At 35.8% G+C, this 19,134-nt stretch overlaps 2 protein-coding genes across 2 annotated transcripts; both read right to left on the bottom strand.

The window, feature by feature from the left end:
- Positions 1 to 685: 685 nt before the first annotated feature.
- Positions 686 to 12,554, bottom strand: bcat2 (branched chain amino-acid transaminase 2, mitochondrial). The gene is made up of 11 exons (XM_082143144.1): positions 12,198 to 12,554; positions 10,639 to 10,713; positions 9,923 to 10,123; positions 8,934 to 9,044; positions 8,661 to 8,780; positions 7,435 to 7,598; positions 5,476 to 5,618; positions 4,237 to 4,322; positions 3,244 to 3,384; positions 2,361 to 2,435; positions 686 to 1,961 (listed from the first exon to the last, which is right to left on the bottom strand). Exons 1-11 carry the CDS (start codon positions 12,213 to 12,215, stop codon positions 1,920 to 1,922), a joined length of 1,176 nt encoding a protein of 391 aa, XP_081999270.1. The 5' UTR covers positions 12,216 to 12,554; the 3' UTR covers positions 686 to 1,919.
- A 1,289-nt stretch (positions 12,555 to 13,843) lies between these two features.
- Positions 13,844 to 16,852, bottom strand: hsd17b14 (hydroxysteroid (17-beta) dehydrogenase 14). The gene is made up of 9 exons (XM_082143425.1): positions 16,391 to 16,852; positions 16,266 to 16,304; positions 16,072 to 16,175; positions 15,627 to 15,693; positions 15,341 to 15,432; positions 15,129 to 15,233; positions 14,987 to 15,054; positions 14,731 to 14,827; positions 13,844 to 14,646 (listed from the first exon to the last, which is right to left on the bottom strand). The coding sequence occupies exons 1-9, from the start codon at positions 16,476 to 16,478 to the stop codon at positions 14,503 to 14,505; spliced, it is 804 nt and encodes a 267-aa protein (XP_081999551.1). The 5' UTR covers positions 16,479 to 16,852; the 3' UTR covers positions 13,844 to 14,502.
- Between the last annotated feature and the right edge of the window lie 2,282 nt (positions 16,853 to 19,134).

Below are 19,134 nucleotides of genomic sequence, written 5' to 3'. Positions count from 1 at the left end.
GTTATTTTTGAAGACATTTTTTTTTCTTTTACATGACACAATCTTATTTTGTTTAGATTTTTTTCTCAGTTCATTCTCATTACTAATTTAACATTTACCTATAGTGATTATATCTAATAAGATAGCTATTAAGAGAAAACATTTAAATTTTATATTACAATAAGATAAAAAGACCATAAATAAATCCATATTTTGTTGGCATTGTGAGAAATGTTGTCGAAAATGTGCTTAATTGTCACAGAAAAATAAAATAATTTAAGTGTTAGTAGACTGTCTGCTTAATATTTAATAACACTTTATTTTGATGCTCCCTCAACAGACATGACAGTAAGTAGCTTTGCAAGTACATGTCAACTTATTCTACTAACCGTAACCTGACAGTCTACTAATACGAGATAAACAACAAGATTTAGTTGACATGCATCTGCAAAGTTACTAGTTAATAGAAAGTCTAAAGTGGACCATTGAAATAAAGTGTAACCTAATTTTCTTTTGATTACTTTTGGGATAAAATATAAATCAGACATGTTCTTGACAAGTGACATTCAGCCAATAATGTGTGCAGGACATTTCCAAACATTTTACAGTGACAAAATATAATTTTTTATGAAACCACGCATGAAAGCAAACTAGACCTGCAGAAACAAATATTTGTAGGTGGTTGAAGCAAAAGGCATGTTATACATTTGGACGCCAAAGGAGTTTATTTGTAAAAATACAGTAACAGAAAAAGTAAAGACATCTGTCCCGAAAACCACCAACAACAAAAAACAAGCATGAACACAACAGCAGCCCCCTTCAGAACAGAAATGATAAATGTGAACGATAACTCAAGAGACGAAGTAACAGCCGACTCCATCAGGCACTTAGAAGAGAGATGTGGAGTGCACGGATTAAAATGTACGTTTAAAATGAAGACCAAAAAAAAAATGAAATGAGAGGGTGTTCACAAAGAATTAAAAAAAGACAGCCGATGTGTATTCTAGCCATAACCACTAAAACGACACCAGAAATAAGTTAAAACCAATAAATTCTACATGTTCAGCAAACATTACATATTTCACACACATGTACAGGTCACATTGCTGTTCCAGATATCATAGTCAACACACACAGTCTAGTGATGATCACATCAACATTATTCTAGTGGTCTCTAGAGCTGCTATGTCTGGGCTGTCCTGAAGCCCTTTGTGCGTGCATAAGTTCAGCTCACGGTTTTAAATCCTCTAAATCTGGTGATAATACATTGTCCTTGAAGTAGCATCCTCCTCTAGATAGACATATACAATCATTTACAGTTTTTACATTTTTGCCATAAGACCAATTTAGTGTCTTTTAAAAGAAAACAGAACGGTTTAAAGTGAAGCAAAATGAATAAATGCATGTCCCCTTGATAGTAAGAAAAGCATGACAGTCAGTTCTCTTACATTACACAAACAAGCAGCTCAGCGAATGAACATTTACATTAAAATCAATATGTGCTGAAGTCTGATCCTTCTCAACTGCCTGATTTCTTATCCCTCAATATAACTTTTTAAATGTTAATACAGTTAAAAGTTGTTGAAAATTTTTTAAAAAGTTGTCAGCTATTATAGGAAATGGAGAACACATGACTGGTTGGAAAAACAAAAAACAACCTTTAAAAGACAGGACCAGCAACTACATCAAGGAGAACATATTTGCTTGTGCCTTTGTACCTTGCTACTCGCATATGGCTTATGACGCTTGTGCTCGACAGGTTTAAGGACATTTCTAGTGCAAGCAGGATGTAAAGTCATTTGGAAAGACTATATATATTTAATAGGTGGTTTTCCATTTAGAAAGGTTGTTGTTACTGTAGAATAACACCCCTGTCAATTTAGTCCACACACAAACACGTGAGATGAGAGGTTTTAGACACGAAACCTGCGTGAGATCAGTTAGATGACCAGCGGTGCCCAGTCCTTCTGAATGCGCCCATACTGTACATGGAGAAACAGCAGAAGTTTAGGATGGAATGAAAGAAAAATTATGAATTTATTATGAATTCAAGAGTAATTCTAGCCTGGAAATCCAGATCCAAAAGATTAAGGGTCTGGCATTGACTAATGAAAATCGGCCAACTCGAGGGGTGGCACCAAGCATGCATTTGAAAATCTCACTGCACACAATTGGATAACACTATGACCAATCACTGTCGTGATTGCGCTGTCACTAGCGCTGTCGTCATCTGTTTAGCTCGCCTCTGGCGATATTTAGGGCATATTTAATGAGCATCATTACTCAATGCCAGAGTAACTCGCTGAGAAAATTCAAATTGTGCTCTCGCGAGAACTCTGGATTTCCTGGGTAGAGTAATTCCAAAAGTAACAGGATTTTACCTGGATGTCAGTGAGCTCCTTATGGAATCTCTTGGCAAGGTCTGGACCATTCTTCATTGTAGGAATTTGGTAGGTCTAAACAATAAAAAGCTTTCAATAAATGTAGTAATATACTTCACTTCAACCAGCTAGGGGTACTAGGGGTGCTTCTCAATTCTTATTGGTGCATCCTCGTTTCCTTTCCTCGAGTATCAGCTCCACCCCCGGTAGGATGCGAGGAAAGAAAAGGAGGACGGAGGAATCGAATGAAAGCTTTTTTACATATTGGAATACTTGATCACTCGAGCATCACTTCACAGCGTCATCAGCTGTGCGCAAAGGATCTGCCCTTATGTCGTTAAAGTTTGGTTATTTAAGAAATTCATAATAAATAATAATAAAGCAAGATACCCTGTTGAAATATGTGAGATGTGTGGTTTATATAAACTGCAAAGGTAAAGTATAAATTAAAATGATTATGACCGATGTGAAGGGGGAGGAGAATGTATACGCGTAATAAAGCACATAAAATCTTAAATGACCTAAACCACCCACTCTATCAATATTTCACTCCCCTTCCTTCTGGCCGTAGGTGAAGATTACCCATGTATAGTAAGAGTTTTGTTCCTGTAGCTATACGAGCTTTAAATACATAGGATATTGGCCATTGATACGTCATCTTATGCTTTCCCTTTTTCTTTCTTTTTTTGAGATATGTGATATGTCTGATTGTTTTGATTCTATTATGATAAGTTAACATGTTTTATGTCGTGTTATGTACACATCTAAGGTGGAAACAAATTTCCTCTTAAGTACAAATAAATTATCATTATAATTCTTATTAAGCTGTAAAAATGCAATCAATGGACATCTGCATGAGAGCCGAAGTGTGCATTCCTGTTACCTTTCCTCTGTAGAGCAGACTGCCAACTGGACACACCACACACGCAGTCCCAGAACCGAACACCTCCAGAACCCGTCCATCATCTAAAGCGCCTATCAGATCCTGCATTAATACTTGACGCTCTGTCACTTTGAAGTCCCCCTAAAAAAATAAAATAAAATAAAATAAAAAGACACACAACCGTTACAAAACATACTGTGCTGGAATCATGTACAGGTATGGCAACAGACATCTTGGTACTTAATAACATGCTATGGAACGATTACCATAGTCATATACCAGCTGTTGGGAACCTATGACTCGTGAGTCACACCTGACTCTTTGACAAAAATCACGACTCGCCAGTTCTCGCTCTCTTTACCAACAAAAAGCCATGCACAATTAATTCCATATTGCTCATTTATTATTTGTTGTATATTTGTTAGTTTTTAGTTGTCAATGGACCTGAAATAAAAAAAAGTTACTAGTATTGAAATGGTATTGAACAATTTTCTTTGACATTTGTTGAACAAAACAAGACATTTTTTTTGTTGCTGTGGCTCTTTTGGAAAAATGCATTAACCAAAAAATTTTTATAAAAAATTGTTCTTTGGTAAAAAAAAAAAAGGGCTCCCGACTCCAGTCATATACTATGGTATTTAAATAGTATTCCACGGTATTTAAAAGAATAGCATGGTGTTAGCATGGCACATGTCCTTAATGTGTCATTGTCATATCATTGACATTGTTATTAGCATATAAATATAGTTCTTTAATTAAGCAAACCTTTTGATAATATATAGATAGAGACAGATAGACAGATAGATAGATAGAGAGACAGAGAGATAGAGAGAGACAGACAGACAGACAGACAGACAGAAAGACAGACAGATAGATGGATGGATCTAATCTTCCTTCCCTGCTCAAAATCCCTTTCACTTTTAAGCAACTCTCCATTTCACTTTTTCTTCTTTCCCCTTTTCCATCAGCATTTCATATTTCTCTTTCTCCTACCCATTCTCTTGCGAGGTCCAGCAGTGCCTGCCTGGTGACTCCTGGAAGAATGACGCCATCAAGTGGAGGGGTGACGAGCTCTTTCTCTACAAAGACACATAAATGTCAAGTCAAGTCAAGTTTATTTGTATAGCGCTTTTCACAATACAGATTGTATCAAAGCAGCTTCACAGTATTGGAGTATACTGTGAAAATGTCCACAAATCACAGTATGGAAAATGTCCACAAATTCACCAGCAGGGGGAGACAAGCATCATCATTCCACATGGAATACTGAACTATCAACTAAATTAACATCTTGCCAAAACATACAGCAGGGCTCACTGCATGAGAAACTGTATCCCACAATGCAATGCACTTGAATTGACCTGGCTATTCTGAGAGAGTGAGAAATGAACCAAAAGCAATATCCATTGTGATTTTAACACTTGCTTTTTTTTGTCTCTTCAGGGCTCCCACACCTTTTTATAAATGTATTTCCATAGCTTTTCCGTTCCTTCATGATTATCGAATAAGGAGAGAAAAAGAAAAAAAACTGATTTTAAACAAACAAAGACCAAGTTCTGGAATAAGTAAATATTAAGTTATAGGTTTCTATAATGAATATAATGTTAAAATTTAAGATTTTATTCATTTTTAAGACTTTTCTGGGCATATCTGCATATCTTAATTTCCTGATATCCCTGACAGGAACTGCAGAAACCCAGTAAGGAATTTTTACACACACACACGCACGGTTTACAGGGACTCTCCATAGGCATAATAGTTTTTATACTGTACAAACTGTATATTCTATCCCCTTACACTGAACCTACCCCTAAACAGAAAACTTATGCGAGTAATGCGACGTACTGCTGATATTTAGGCTACTTTCGACGTCACAAGTTGCACTTCAGGCAAAAGTAGACTGCGTAAATGCATCGCTTCACTTCAGAAGGCCTTTATTAACCCCCCAGAGCCGTGTGGAGCACTTTTATGATGGATAGATGCATTTCTATGGACTTCAAAACAGAAACGACAATTCACTGCCATTATAAAGCTTGGAAGAGCCAGGACATTTTTTTATATAACTCTGATTGTATTCGTCTGAAAGAAGAATGTCATATACACCTAGGATGGCTTGAGGGTGAGTAAATCATGGGCTCATTTTCATTTTTGGGTGAACTATCCCTTTAATTTGTGTAAGAACGAATTAAGACTTTTTAAGACCTTCAGAAACCCTGTAGAAGTTACTCTCACCTCCTTTCTCTGTGGTCCAGTAGATGAAGAGATTCATGGTTCCGACCTCAGTGATCTCCTCATTGTCTCCGTACAGCCAGAGGACCTGCTGGCAGCCCTGCCTGGCCGCCTCGCTCTGAACGGCGATTGTCGGTCCGTAGTTACTGGGAAACATAAAGCCACAATTACAGAGCTGCATTCGGGGCACAAAAACAATGGGTTAGTATGTTTAAACCAAACATTTGAAAAGGAAGAAGTTTATAACCAAGAGTGAAAACACTGATTCATAATTTAAACAGACATATGCTGTCTACACATTATCTGAACACTACGGGACAGCAGCAAAAAGATTTGCTAAAGTGGACCTCAAATACTTGATGGGACAGTGAGGCAAGGACTGATAAGAGAGTTGAGACAGATACAGCATATAAACAGAAGCCAGAGCTGCATTAGTGTGAAGGGTCAGCAAACCGCTGAGGATTTACAACAATCCACATAAGCACATGACTAGCTTACTGCAGCTCGCGCAAGGCTGAAATTCTCTGAATGACCTAAATGTGATCATCTACTCTGAAGACTCCACATTGGTGCAAAACAACAACAACATTTGCTTTGAACCATTCAAAGGGCAATGGAGTGTGACAAACAAATAATCTCCAGCCGAAGTGTAACTGCTCTTCTGCAATTCATGACTTCACCATTTAAACAAACGAGAAAATGCATCACTATTCCTGCAACAACGAGAAACTGGATTCAAGTTTAATGCAGATAAGTAACATTTGAAATGCTTTTGCTTATTCAATAATAATAGAAATAGTACAAACCAGAGATAATGGTTCCAAAGAGTTCAGTGACAAATATTAAGGTCCCACTTTATATTAAGTGTCTTAATATAAAACTGCTATGTACTAACACACTGTTGACCCTTCCCTTACCCCTTACATCTGCCATACCACCAAACCTGTCTCAATAGCAACAAGTGTTTTTCTGTACAACATGAACACAATAATTACATTGTACCTACTAGCCAAGTACATATTTGTTCAAAACACCTAATATAAAGTGTGACCAAAAATAGTCATTTGTGACACATTTCTGCTTTAAATTAGCAGGGTTAATTAGGAAAATTTGTTTTTTTAACACCAAATTAATAACACCAAAATGTTTCCATCAATACAAAATATTTTCATTTTATTCATGGTTGTACAACTATTATAATGTATGCTTAAGGCCCGTACACACCGGGACGAATTTCGCGCGTGATATTCGCCGACGTTTAACGCCTCGTGACTAAACAAAGGCCGCCAATGTGAGTGTGCACACCGACGCGAAAAACGCCACGCGTAAAAGCGTAATTTTTTTTTAAACGCGCCGGGTTCGTTTTTTTCTTTTGACGCGCCGCGTCAAAAACTATCCGACCAATGAGATTGGCGCTTTTGCTCACGTGTCTGGAGCTTCTGAAGTTACAGTAAAACACAACTTGGGGGCGCTCAAACACAAAATGGTCTTGCCGAGCACACAAACGTAACAACGAAGAAGATATACGCCAAGTAGCGTCTAGACTACCCATAGACAGACACTGCCGGGAAGAAATGACGAGGAAGATGCAAGGCAAGATGAATGTAGAGCTGCTGGTCTCGTTGGTGTCGGAATAAAGAACTATATGACAAACGCGACAGCGACTACAAAAATCTTGTTAAAAGAGAACTGTTATGGAGTGGTATTGCAGAGTATAGACTGTTATGGAGTGGTATTGTATTTCTGTTTTACATTAAGCGCCATCTAATGTCAGGGAATGAATTTGCATGTTCACTCGGCTCATCGTCAGCGAAAATCGCTTGGGTGTGAACAGAAAAAACGCGTTGAAAAACGCTGGCGAATAACGCGCGCCGATATTCGTCCCGGTGTGTACGGGCCTTTATGCTCATATGCTCATGAGGAATGTATATGTGATATACAAAAGTCTTTGTGAAAACTCACCCTCCCATCTTGTATTCTCCAACGCCGCCCCTCCAGGCCCGAACGTATCGAGGATCCGCCAGCAAAGACACCGGACTAAAGCCTCCAGTAGCAAAATAAGGTCCAACTGGTCCAATAATGACAAAGAGCAAAGCGTGACCAGCTCGAGATACACCTAGAGAAGGCTGAAAAAAAGAAGGATGGTCACAATTAAAGATGAAAAGACCAAAATCATTCAACAGATTACACTCACTGGCCACTTTATTAGGTACACTTTGCTAGTACTGGTTTGGACACCATTTTGCCTTCAGAACTGCCTTATTTCTCATGGCATAGCTGGAAACATTCCTCAGACATTTTGCTCCATAATGACATGATAGCATCACAATTGCTGCAGATTTGTCGGCTGCACATCCATGATGTGAATCTCCTGTTCCACCACATCCCAAAGGTGCTCTATTGGATTGAGATGAGTATAGTGAACTCATTGTCATGTTCAAGAAACAAGTTTGAGATGACTTTCCCGCTGGAAGCAGCCATCAGAAGATGGGTACACTGTGGTCATAAAGGGATGGACATGATCAGCAACAGTGCTCAGGTAGGCTGTGGTATTTAAACGATGCTCAGTTGGTACTAAGGAGCCCAAAGTGTGTCAAGAAAATATTCCCCACACCATTACACCACCAGCAGTAGCCTGAACTGTTGATGCCAGGCAATGTTTTTCCAATCTTCTTTTGCCCAATTTTGGTGAGCCCGTGTGAATTGTAGCCTCAGTTTCCCGTTCATAGCTGACACGAGTGGCACCCGGTGTGATCTTCTGCTGCTGTACCCCATCAGGTTCGATGTGTTGTGCGTTCAGATATGGTCTTCTGCAGACCTCGGTTGTAATGAGTGGTTATTTGAGTTACTGTTGCCTTTATATCAGCTCGAACCAGTCTGGCCACTCTCTGGCATCAACAAGGGAATATTTTCTCTTTTTCTGACCATTTTCTGCAAACCCTAGAGATGGTTGTGTGTGAAAATCCCAGTAGATCTAGCCCATCTAGCATCAACAACCATGCCACATTCAAAGTCACTTAAATCACCTTTCTTCTCCATTCTGATGCTCAGTTTCAACTTCAGCAGATCGTTTTGACCATGTCTACATGCTTAAATGCATTGAGGTACTGCCATGTGATTGGCTGATTAACAGGTGTACCAAATAAAGTGGCCGGTGAGTGTATATTTGAATATTTAAGGTTTCTTACTTCAGTTCCTATAAACGTGGGTCTGATGTACAGACTGGCATCTGTGGAGTAAGGAACCCATTCTTGATCGATCTCAACCAGCTTATTGATACACTTCACCAGTTCGACCTTATCAAACAACTAGAAGAGACAGACAGGGAGAATATGCTGATGGTGATGGAAGGAGATACAGTCCACAGATTGGCTCATTTGAAATGTGATAATATCAAAGAGCATCAGTCAATAAACTAAAGTAGGTCTGTAAATGCCTAATAGGATAAGATGAAGACTAACAGGTAGGCAGCTCCTTTCAGAGCTCCGGTACATGCGCTCCATATTCAACATAGGTCTGAAGAGACGGATACGGTTATCTACTCCCCGGAAGGCCTTCATGCCCTCAAATAGCTGAGAATAAAACAGAAGAACAAAAAAGATCAGACAAAAATATAAATAATAATATAATATAATATAATATAATATATATATATAAAAATATAATATAATATTTTATATATATATATATATATATATATCTCAAAGAACCGTTATTAATAATTGAGCACCAACAATATTTATAATTTATATATATATATATATATATATATATATATATATATATATAGAGAGAGAGAGAGATATTATATTAATAAATAAATAAATATTAAATATATATAAATATAAATATATATTATAATTATAAATATTGTTGGTGCTCAATTATTAATAACGGTTCTTATTATCATCAATGTTGAATTTTTTGTGGAAAGGATGATATGATAAAACATTTTTTTCCAGGATTCTTTCAATGAAAAGAAAATCAAAAGAACAGCATTTGAAATAGAAATCTATTGTAACAAATGTCTTTACTGTCACTTATGAATAAAAGTCATCCTTGATGAATAAAAGTATTAATTTCTTTAAAAAAATATATATTTTTTACCCCAAACTTTTGAGCGGTACTGCATATAACCTTCATTGTTGAGCTGAATAATTAACTATATATTAATCAATAATATTTTATAAAATGTGTAAAAAGAAGATGATGAATTATAAACATATACACACACACAATAATAAAAATAAATTAAGACAATAATAAATGAGATACGTACATTTATAAATTAATAATTGCAATTATAATATAGAGGAGAAAATTGTGCAGTCATTATATTTCAAAATTTGTACATGTCTTAAAAACAGCTGAGTTGGAAAAAAAAACCTAGTCGCTTTTGGCGAAATGAGAAAAAGATGCTAAGAACCATGTGGTTCACACACTCCCTTACCTCTATGGAGTAATGCAGGGCTGAGGAAGCAGGATGAAGGGACAGATTCTGGAAAGGCTTGATCTGAGGTGCCTCCCATCCTCCTGCAGCAGACCAACTGATGGTCAGCATGTGGTCCGAAAACTGCTTGCCAAACACAAGTGTCGAAGGGTCCGGCTTTGGCTTCAGTACAGGGTTCCTCTCTATAGTAAGATCTGCAGCCTGACACAAACAAAAAGGGAGAGAAAGACAAAAAAAGAGGGAGAGAAAACGAAAAGACAGAGAGGGGCGGGGGAGTAAAGCGGGCACGTGGACAGGTGTTTATTCATTATCATTGATTGCACATGCATTTGAAAAATGAATCTGGATTCATCATGCCAGTCAAGCTTTTATAGAAATTGAATTCAATTAAATTGCAGTGAGAAGAAGGGAAGGGGGTTGTTGGAAGAAAGAAAGCGTGCAAGAGGGCAAAGGCACAAAGAAAAGAGACGTCAGATCCCACAAGGTGACACCGTGGCCTGCTTAACACTTCAGAAACTGCAACTCAGGATGAGCCGTAAAAGTTTACAAGTCTGGAAAAGATCTGCATTGCCCCCAAAAATGTGACTGTATCGACTCTGAGGTAAAACTGAAACAATTGCACAAATTCACAAGACCTGAGGCCCAGGCTGACCAGGTTGGTGGAACGGAAATAAAAGTGGTGCTGTGAACCTGGCTCGACAGGTTTGTTTTAATACCTTGAAGGAGGAACTGACGAACCGCAACGACCCACATGACAGGGAGAGAGGATGAAGAAAGCGTCCATTAAGTGCCTTAAAAACAAAGAAACAGAGTGTGACTTCAACCATTTCCTTTCATGTGTTGTTTTTGACAGCTGCTGTTTAGCCCTCATGAGATGTGAAGGTTGAGTATGTACCAGCTGTATATACCTGCATTTATGCACAAGGAGACAGCTGGGTCACACAGTAACCGTGCTTTTAATAGCTAAAACCCCAGAGTGAATCAGCAAAGCAAAAGAAAGTTTGCTTTTTTTCCCCTTAATAAACTAAGACACACACCAGTCAGCTCCTCTTCTAATTCGTTTTGCATGTTTTATTAGGCATTTGTTTGCCAAATAAATAATGTAGCATGGCTACATGATAGCTTGCTAATCGATCTGTTAGGTAAACTCTCTTAACGCTGTGAATAATGCGGCAAACAATGCGTCTTATGGAAAGATGCTTGACCATTCGTTCCTGAAAAATTAACTAGCCTATATTATTGCAACTAGTATTTATTTTAATTAATAGCAAGTAACCTAATAGTTTCTAGTATCTTTTTCAACTTCACAAAAAATAACCTTCACAATAATAAATAAATTCTAACATTTACTTCTAACCATTGATTAAAGTAGTAGCACATATTTCTTAGTATCTATTTGGAGAGTACTATCTAACTCAGTTAGTATGATTTCTTATTTCACTTGTTTACATATATTTTTACCCCAACATATGTAATGAATACTAGTCAGAACCTTTTAGTTGAATATTAAAAATCTAATAAGATCGAACATTTAGTTAAATGTAACTAAAGAATAAGTACTTGCACCTGATGACACGTCACTCTCAAGTGAAACAGGAATAGGTACCAGCACCAAACTAGACTACATAGGCTACTAGTTGGAAATGAGTAGATAATATCACAAGATCCATATTGATTTTATTTGCAATTTTGAACCAGTAAAAGTTAGGCTACTTGTTGGATAGTGACTAGAAGCAAAGGAACACTAGTGAATAATCAACTTAAATTGTATGGGTCACTACTGTAATGAATAGCCTACAAGTCTCTCTATCTAACAAATAGTTAAATTGAAAGTAAAATACAGCCTCAAAGTATTAAAATACTAGTAATAAAAAAAGAAAACATGCTGGCAACATAAATAGATATGAATGTTAAGTCTGAATGCCGGAAATACGTGGAAAGCTGCAGTCATTCATAGCGCAAGCGTTCACCCGCGATTTGCAGGCATTTTTGAAAACAGAAATTCAGAGTAATAAAAGAATAAAATAAAAAACGTTTTAACCTAACGTTAAATGTAAAACCAAACACTTAAAAATATGCCTCCTGCACTTGTGATGATTGAAACTTGCGTGTTGTCGATTTGCAACGTCGATGATCCGCAGTTTAAAGCTGATTAATACAGTTCTGTTAAATATACTCCAGATACACGTCGAGTGTGTTTACGGAGCCATCAATAATTAATAGAATGATTTGGAGATGTGGTGGCGAAGATAAGTGAAATGATCTTTGAACTCACCGTCCTGAGCGCTGCCATTGCTGCTGAGAGATGAATGGTAAACTAGTCCGAGTGGGAGCAACTGCCCCAGACTGACGGATCTCTGCGTTCCGGATTGGAGCCCAAAGAAACAACGGAAATGTGCTCGGGTTATAAAACAGTAAAGCTTATTCTCATCCTTTTCAACACAAGCCAGTGTGGTATTCGCATCAAAATTCTTATTCTACATATCTTTGATGCTGTTATTTGTTATGCCACTAGGATAAGCCTTCAAAAGGCAGATACTAGAAACTTTCTAAATGAGGAGAACACTTTTATATTTATGACCACTCATTCCATATTCTTTAATAAATAAGTATGAATTGATTATATCATTACATCTTTATATTAATTTAAAAATGCATTAATATTACAAACAAAACAATCCCCATCCATCAAAGGGTTAATAATAACCCGCGGGTAGGAGGGACGGATCTCTCACATCTGATTGGATAAAAAAGAACTGTGGTCAAATCAACGGGGTTAAACAAGGTCATGAGGGAAACATTCCAGTCATGGGTTAGTATATGAGGCGTTGGTCCGATCCGGCTTATTGATTGGCTTTTAGAAATTCGAAGAAATATGTTTTATGGCAATACCTTCAGATGATGATGTCATACAAATAAATATAGGCTGTCACCTATGGGGTGCCGTTTGTAAAGCGGCTCACGCTGAAAATAACAGCAACATTTTGTCACATTTAGCTTCAAACAATGTTTAAAAAAACTGGTATGAATTTTTGACGGTCACTTTTTAGCACATTTACAACAATATTTGTCAACTTAGAGATATTTTAAATAGTTAAATCTAAATATTAAATGTTACACCTAAATGTTAAATCTAAATGCTAAATCTAAATCTAAATGTTAAATCTAAATCTTAATGTTAAATCTAAATATTAAATCTAAATCTAAATGTTAAATCTAAATGTTAAATCTAAATCTAAATGTTAAATCTAAATGTTGAATCTAAATGTTAAATCTAAATCTAAATGTTGAATCTAAATGTTTCAGGTGAAACTAAATATTTAACAAATATGCAAATTCAAAACACATCAACATTTAGATTTAGGTTCAACATTTAGATTTAGATTTAACATTTAGATTTAGATTTAATATTTAGATTTAATATTTAGATTTAGATTTAACATTTAGATTTAACATTTAGGTGTAACATTTAGGTGTAACATTTAATATTTAGATTTAACTATTTAAAATATCTCTAAGTTGACAAATATTGTTGTAAATGTGCTAAAAAGTGACCGTCAAAAATTCATACCAGTTTTTTTAAACATTGTTTGAAGCTAAATGTGATGAAATGTTGCTGTTATTTTCAGCGTGAGCCGCTTTACAAACGGCACCCCATATCACCTGGCTGTGTTGGTCGGTTTAGAGTTCACAGAAGACTGAACTCCATTTTGCATATTTAATTGATTGAATTTTCTGTCTCAAACTTTTAAATTAAGGATTTACTAGCTCTTTTAATCGCTGTATCATTTTGATATCAAAGGACTCACGACAGTATGCACATTATTAATTTTGTCAGATCCCTTGAGTGGCACTGGACATGTTAAAGGTCTGTCATACTTTTTCTAGTTAATATGAAATAAAATAATTTGACAACACATGTACAATAATTAGTTTAATTGGTACAAAAAATTGCAGAAATACAATGTATGAAACAAATCACAACCTATCAAGAGTCATTTATCAAGTTTCAAAACCACTAAATTACACTACACAGTTAAAATCTGATTATTATGTGACACACTGGCCTGGAAATGATTACTTGTAAACATCAGTCTTTGCAAGCATATTCATGGTACTGTAATTTACAGTTAGGTGAGGTCCCTTTCATATAATATTTAAGTACTGTAATATCAGCATTAATAAAAATGAAAAAGCTTTTAGATTAATTTAAATTTCACACATAACATAACACCCCCACCAGCACCACACAAAAATTCTATTACTTTTAGAAATGCAAACAATTGCAGATGGCTTTAAATGTAACAATGGTCAGGTATACATCATTTACCTGACCATTATACATAATTATAAGTAATTAACCCTAAACAAAACTCTAATCATAAAGTAAATACTAACAGTACTTATTTGCATAGTAACACTGTAACAAAGGCACCTTAAAAAATGTAACCAAAATCTCATATTTTGTCTGCAAATAGTTGCATTTTGAAGCAGCACTGTCTCCAAAGCATCAAACAAGCTGTCTGAGAGGAGGAATGAAACCATATTATCATTTCAAGGACCTTTCCATCATTGTTCAGTTATGGAACTTGGCTTTTGAAGCCGTAGTTCAGTTCGGCCCCTCCGCTTAGAAACAAATCAATCCCAGTACAGAAAGTGGCATCAGCTGCCAAGAAAAGAGCAGCTAACCCACTCTCAGCCTCTGTTCCCATTCGACCAATCAGCTGTTGAGTAGAAAATTGTTACTATAACATATCCAGCAGAACACCAGCTTCTTCTATTGCTCATTTGCCCTTATGAACACTTACCTGAGCATTTTCTCCCCCCTTAATAGTGGCAGAAGGGTTTTCGGTTAGGCCAGCAAGCTCCTCCCACAGAGATGTCATAATATTGCCTGGAGAGATGCTATAAAAGAGTTTGAATTTAAAGCCTGGTAATAAACATAAATAATAAAAAATGTACACAGATGGAAATTCAGTAGGATTAGAGAAAATAAATGAATAGTTTAGATATAAATAAAAAAGCAAGGAACTGCTTAGATGGCAGGGTGACAATTTCACTCACCAGTTGACTCTCACTTGATAGCGACTCTCATCCACAGCCATTGCTTTAGTCATTGCGGTGACCGCCCCCTTGTGGATATATGGAAATATTGCTATTACTTTCAAGATGATCACTTGCATTTGGCACAATCAGAAAAACTCACCTTGGTTGCCACATAGGTAGCTGCGTCTCTCTGACCTATTGAGGCGACAAGGCTGGATAAATTGATGATGTTTCCTTGCGTTTTGCGCAGGTACGGCAGTGCATACTGCCCCGAGGTAATAAAAAGAGGTTAGTTAAAAGATAAAATAAATAAAAAATCAGTCATAATGCAAAAGTGAGGAGACCAGAGTGTTATGTTACTTGAGATTTTACCTTGGAAGTAAGGAAGTAGTTGATGAGGTTCAAATTAAGCAGGTCTCTAAACTCCTCTGCAGTGGTTTCGTCTGTGGACTTGTGAGGGGGGTCTGATGTGCCATTTAGGGATTTCAGATTAAATCAGTATTATTAAACTATTTATTTATTTTTAATCATTATTTGGAAATAAATTATTATTATTTTCTAAATAAATGTAAAAGTCATTGGTTAAAATAATTACCACAAAATAGTGTAGAACAAATAAAGTTTAAACTTTAAGTACAAAAACAAAACTTTGACTTACGCCACCCAGCGTTGTTCACCAAACAGTCGATTTGCCCAAATTTCGCAATCGTCTCACTTATTAATCGCTTCAAGGTAAGATATGATAAAAAAATTACAATAAAACATTTAGAATATAACTTTTTTTTGTTCTTATATAGTTTAATATAAAATGAAAAATCACACACAATATATATATATATATATATATATATATATATATATATATATATATATATAAAGCCTTTATAAATTATATTTTAGAAAAGTTTTAAATGGAAACCTTTTTCAAGCATGCAAAAAAAAACTGAACCCTAAAACCATAAAAGGTTAAACTGCTAAAGCTTTAATGAATAAATAAAGTAACGTTTGAGAAGAAGAAAATAAAGGGGTAGGACAGAGACTGAGGTGAGTGACAATTATGAATGCAAGTTATGCAACCATACAATGAACGCCTGTGAATATACCTTGATGTCATCCTCTTTTGTCACGTCACATGACAAAAACATGCATGATCCCGGCCCTTCCTTATTCAGCTCAGACTCAAGAGACTGGCCAGCTGGCAACTCAGCTGACAGATATAGGAAAAAGAAGGAAACGTTATTGCATTCATTGCTGTAATCAACCTATCTTCAAAAGTATATTTAAATCAATCACATACTCTCTTGAGCGCAGAACACAACTTTGGACCCATTTTGAACTGCAAAGCAAACAGGACAATATTCTTATTTACTCTTCCTTTACTTTCGATTTATTAATGGAAAGATATGTTCTATAAATCCTTACCAAACACTTTAACGATGCCCCTTCCAATGCCTCTAGTGCCCCCAGTGACGATGACTACTTTGTTGACATACCGCTGAGCACAAGCCATGTCACTACTGTCGCTGTGCGTCCACTTATGCGTACCCTACTAATGCAGGAAATTATAAAAATAAAAATAAAAATGTCAAGTGTCTGCACACAACTGACAGCGTCTGCTCGGTTACTGATGCACTAAAATCATATGACAGAGAAGTAGGTCCCGATATCACGTGTGCGTGCTTGCGTGTGTCAAATAGAGAAGTTCGCTTCCTGGTTGAATCGTTGTTTCGAATCGCTTTTAACAAGCTGAATAAACCAGTTTACCAAGTCCGACTTGTTAAACTGATATTATCTTTGGTACTCGCCAAAAGATTTAAAAGGGTTCTGGGTACGATAATAGACGAAACTCAGTCAGGTTTCATCCCAAAGAGGCATATTGTTAACTAGTGGCGTCACGTGCAAAAAGAGTTTTTTTTTTTTTTTTTTTTTTTTTGCATTCTATGAAAATACGTTTATACAATTAGAATGCATAACACAAACGAAAATAGGGAAATTATGATAATATTACTAAATATTACTTACTTTACAAAAAAACAAAAAAATTTTTTTTTAGTTTTGTTGATGTTGTAATTTATGTATGTATTATTTTATTTTTCTCCATTCTGTCACCTGATGGAGTTTTGGTTCCTTGCCACTGTTGCCTTGGCTTCTGGCTTGCTTAGTTGGTGCTAACAATATAAGCCTTGTTTTAGATTTGTTGAACTATGAGCAACTGATTAGAGATGTAAAGTTTTATTCTTTTTTTTTTGTGTGTGTGTGATTTTTATAAAGCCTTTGATTCCCTTTAACATGAATTTATTTTGCAGTCCCTGTATGAATTTGGTTTTGGTGATTTCTTTTGCAAAACTGTCAGAATGTTATACAAAAATGGAAACTGCTCAATTAATCTGAAATCTGGCACTTCTCCAAGGTTTAATATTTAGAGGGGTTCGCCAGGGTTGCCCGGTATCGCCTTATTTGTTCTTGATTGCCGCTCAACTCCTTACTACTTCCCTGTTGAATAGTCAATTACTAGGGGTTAATAGCAGATAAACACATTTTTATAACTCAGTTAGCTGATGATACCACACTCTTTTTAAAAAACGTCTTGCAGATCCCTATTGCTCTTGATCTTATCAAAGTATTCTCAAAAGCTTCTGGTCTTTGAATTTAGATAAATGTGAACTTCTTCCCTTAAAGTCTTTTTCTGCTCCATTCCTGCACAATATTCCTGTTAAGTCTCAAGTGAATTATTTGGGTGTTACAGTTTGTAAAGATGTCAATGCGAGAAGGAATTTAAACTTTGATCCAGTAATTACTAAATTAATTACTAAATTCATGGCTCCAAAGAGACTTGTCTTATGAGGAAGGGCTCTCCTCGCCAAAGCGGTTTCTAGATTGACCTACCCTGTTCTTTCTCTGCATGTGGACAAGAGTGTGTAAAGGTTGATAGAATGCTTTTTGAATTTTTATGGAAACACAAGAGACATTACATTAAAAAATCTGTTGTCATAAATAGTTTTGAACATGGCGGTTTTAACTTTCTTGATTTTGCTTCTTTAAACAATACGTTTAAAATCAATTGGTTGAGGCAGTTCTTGTACGATTCTGATTCAATATGGAATAATATTCCCAATTATATTTTTTCTAAAGTTGGTGGTCTCCGCTTTCTGTTTGTATGTAATTATAATATCTCTAAATTGGCCATCAAATTGTCAAATTTCCATAAGCAGGTGCTTTTGGTCTGGCACTTGATTTACAAACATAATTTTAGTCCCCACAGGTATTTTATTTGGAATAACCCATAGGCCTATCCGATATAAAAATAAAACACTTTTCTTTTCAGATTGGTTTAATAATATTATTATTTTGGTTTCTCAACTTATAAATTCAAATGGTAATTTGTTTTCTTATTCTGAATTCTTAACTAAATATTGTATTCCTGTCACCCCACGAGACTTTACCATATGGAAGCCATCCCTAGTGGAGCTTTTGCACTTTTAAAAAACTACCTCTTCTACCTCTTGGATACATCCTTGCGAGACAGTAATAGGGAATATCTGTTTTTATCTAGTTCCTCTCTTAGGAATAGAAAGATCAGACAATTTTGTCAGAATGATATTATTACTATCCCTTCTGTAATATCATATTGGAGTAATTGTTTTAATGATATTCCTTGGAAGAAAGTGTGGTCTCTATCCAACAAATATTTAATCACTAATAAGGTTAAAGAGGTAGCCTATCATTCAAGTTGTTACATCGATTTTACCCAGTCAATCTTTATATCAAAAAAATATTTCCTGAGTTGGATCCCCTTTGCTCCTTCTGTGGAGTGGAAGACGAGTCTGTACCTCACCTTTTTTGGGATTGTGTTCATGTAGCTACTTTTTGGAAGAAATGTTGTCTGTTTGTACATGCTTCTTTATTAGTACATTTTTCTTTGGTGTTTAAGTATTATTTGGATTTTATAACTCTGACAAGAATCTAAAAGAAAAGTATTTCTTATAAATCTGTTTGTTTTTCTAGCCAAGTTTTTTGTACACAAGTGTAAATTTGTGTCTGTCCTCTTTTTGTTATTTTTTGCAAAGACCTGAATTGTTATATGGGTACTATTTCTTCTTCCAACAATGCCAAAGCTTTAAAGTCTGTTACATTGTGCACAAAGTATAATATTTATGCTTTTTTTA

This window comes from Leuciscus leuciscus (assembly GCF_965113295.1).
Source record: "Leuciscus leuciscus genome assembly, chromosome: 1".
Classification (NCBI taxonomy): domain Eukaryota; kingdom Metazoa; phylum Chordata; class Actinopteri; order Cypriniformes; family Leuciscidae; genus Leuciscus; species Leuciscus leuciscus.
The sequence above is the reverse complement of the archived record's forward strand: the minus strand, read 5'-3'. Positions and strand labels throughout refer to the sequence as shown.

Bases quoted from the DNA above. Each gene is read 5' to 3' on its own strand.
- bcat2 (XM_082143144.1), bottom strand. The intron at 9,045-9,922 runs GTAAGGGAGTGT...TTTTATTCTCAG, and splicing joins CCCTGCATTACTCCATAGAG to CTATTTGAGGGCATGAAGGC. The intron at 7,599-8,660 runs GTAAGAAACCTT...TCTTTTTTTCAG, and splicing joins CCACGTTTATAGGAACTGAA to CCTTCTCTAGGTGTATCTCG.
- hsd17b14 (XM_082143425.1), bottom strand. From the start codon at position 16,478: ATGGCTTGTGCTCAGCGGTATGTCAACAAAGTAGTCATCGTCACTGGG. The intron at 16,305-16,390 runs GTAAGGATTTAT...TTTGCTTTGCAG, and splicing joins GGGCATCGTTAAAGTGTTTG to TTCAAAATGGGTCCAAAGTT. The intron at 15,433-15,626 runs GTAAGTCAAAGT...ATGGCACATCAG, and splicing joins GGTGAACAACGCTGGGTGGC to ACCCCCCTCACAAGTCCACA.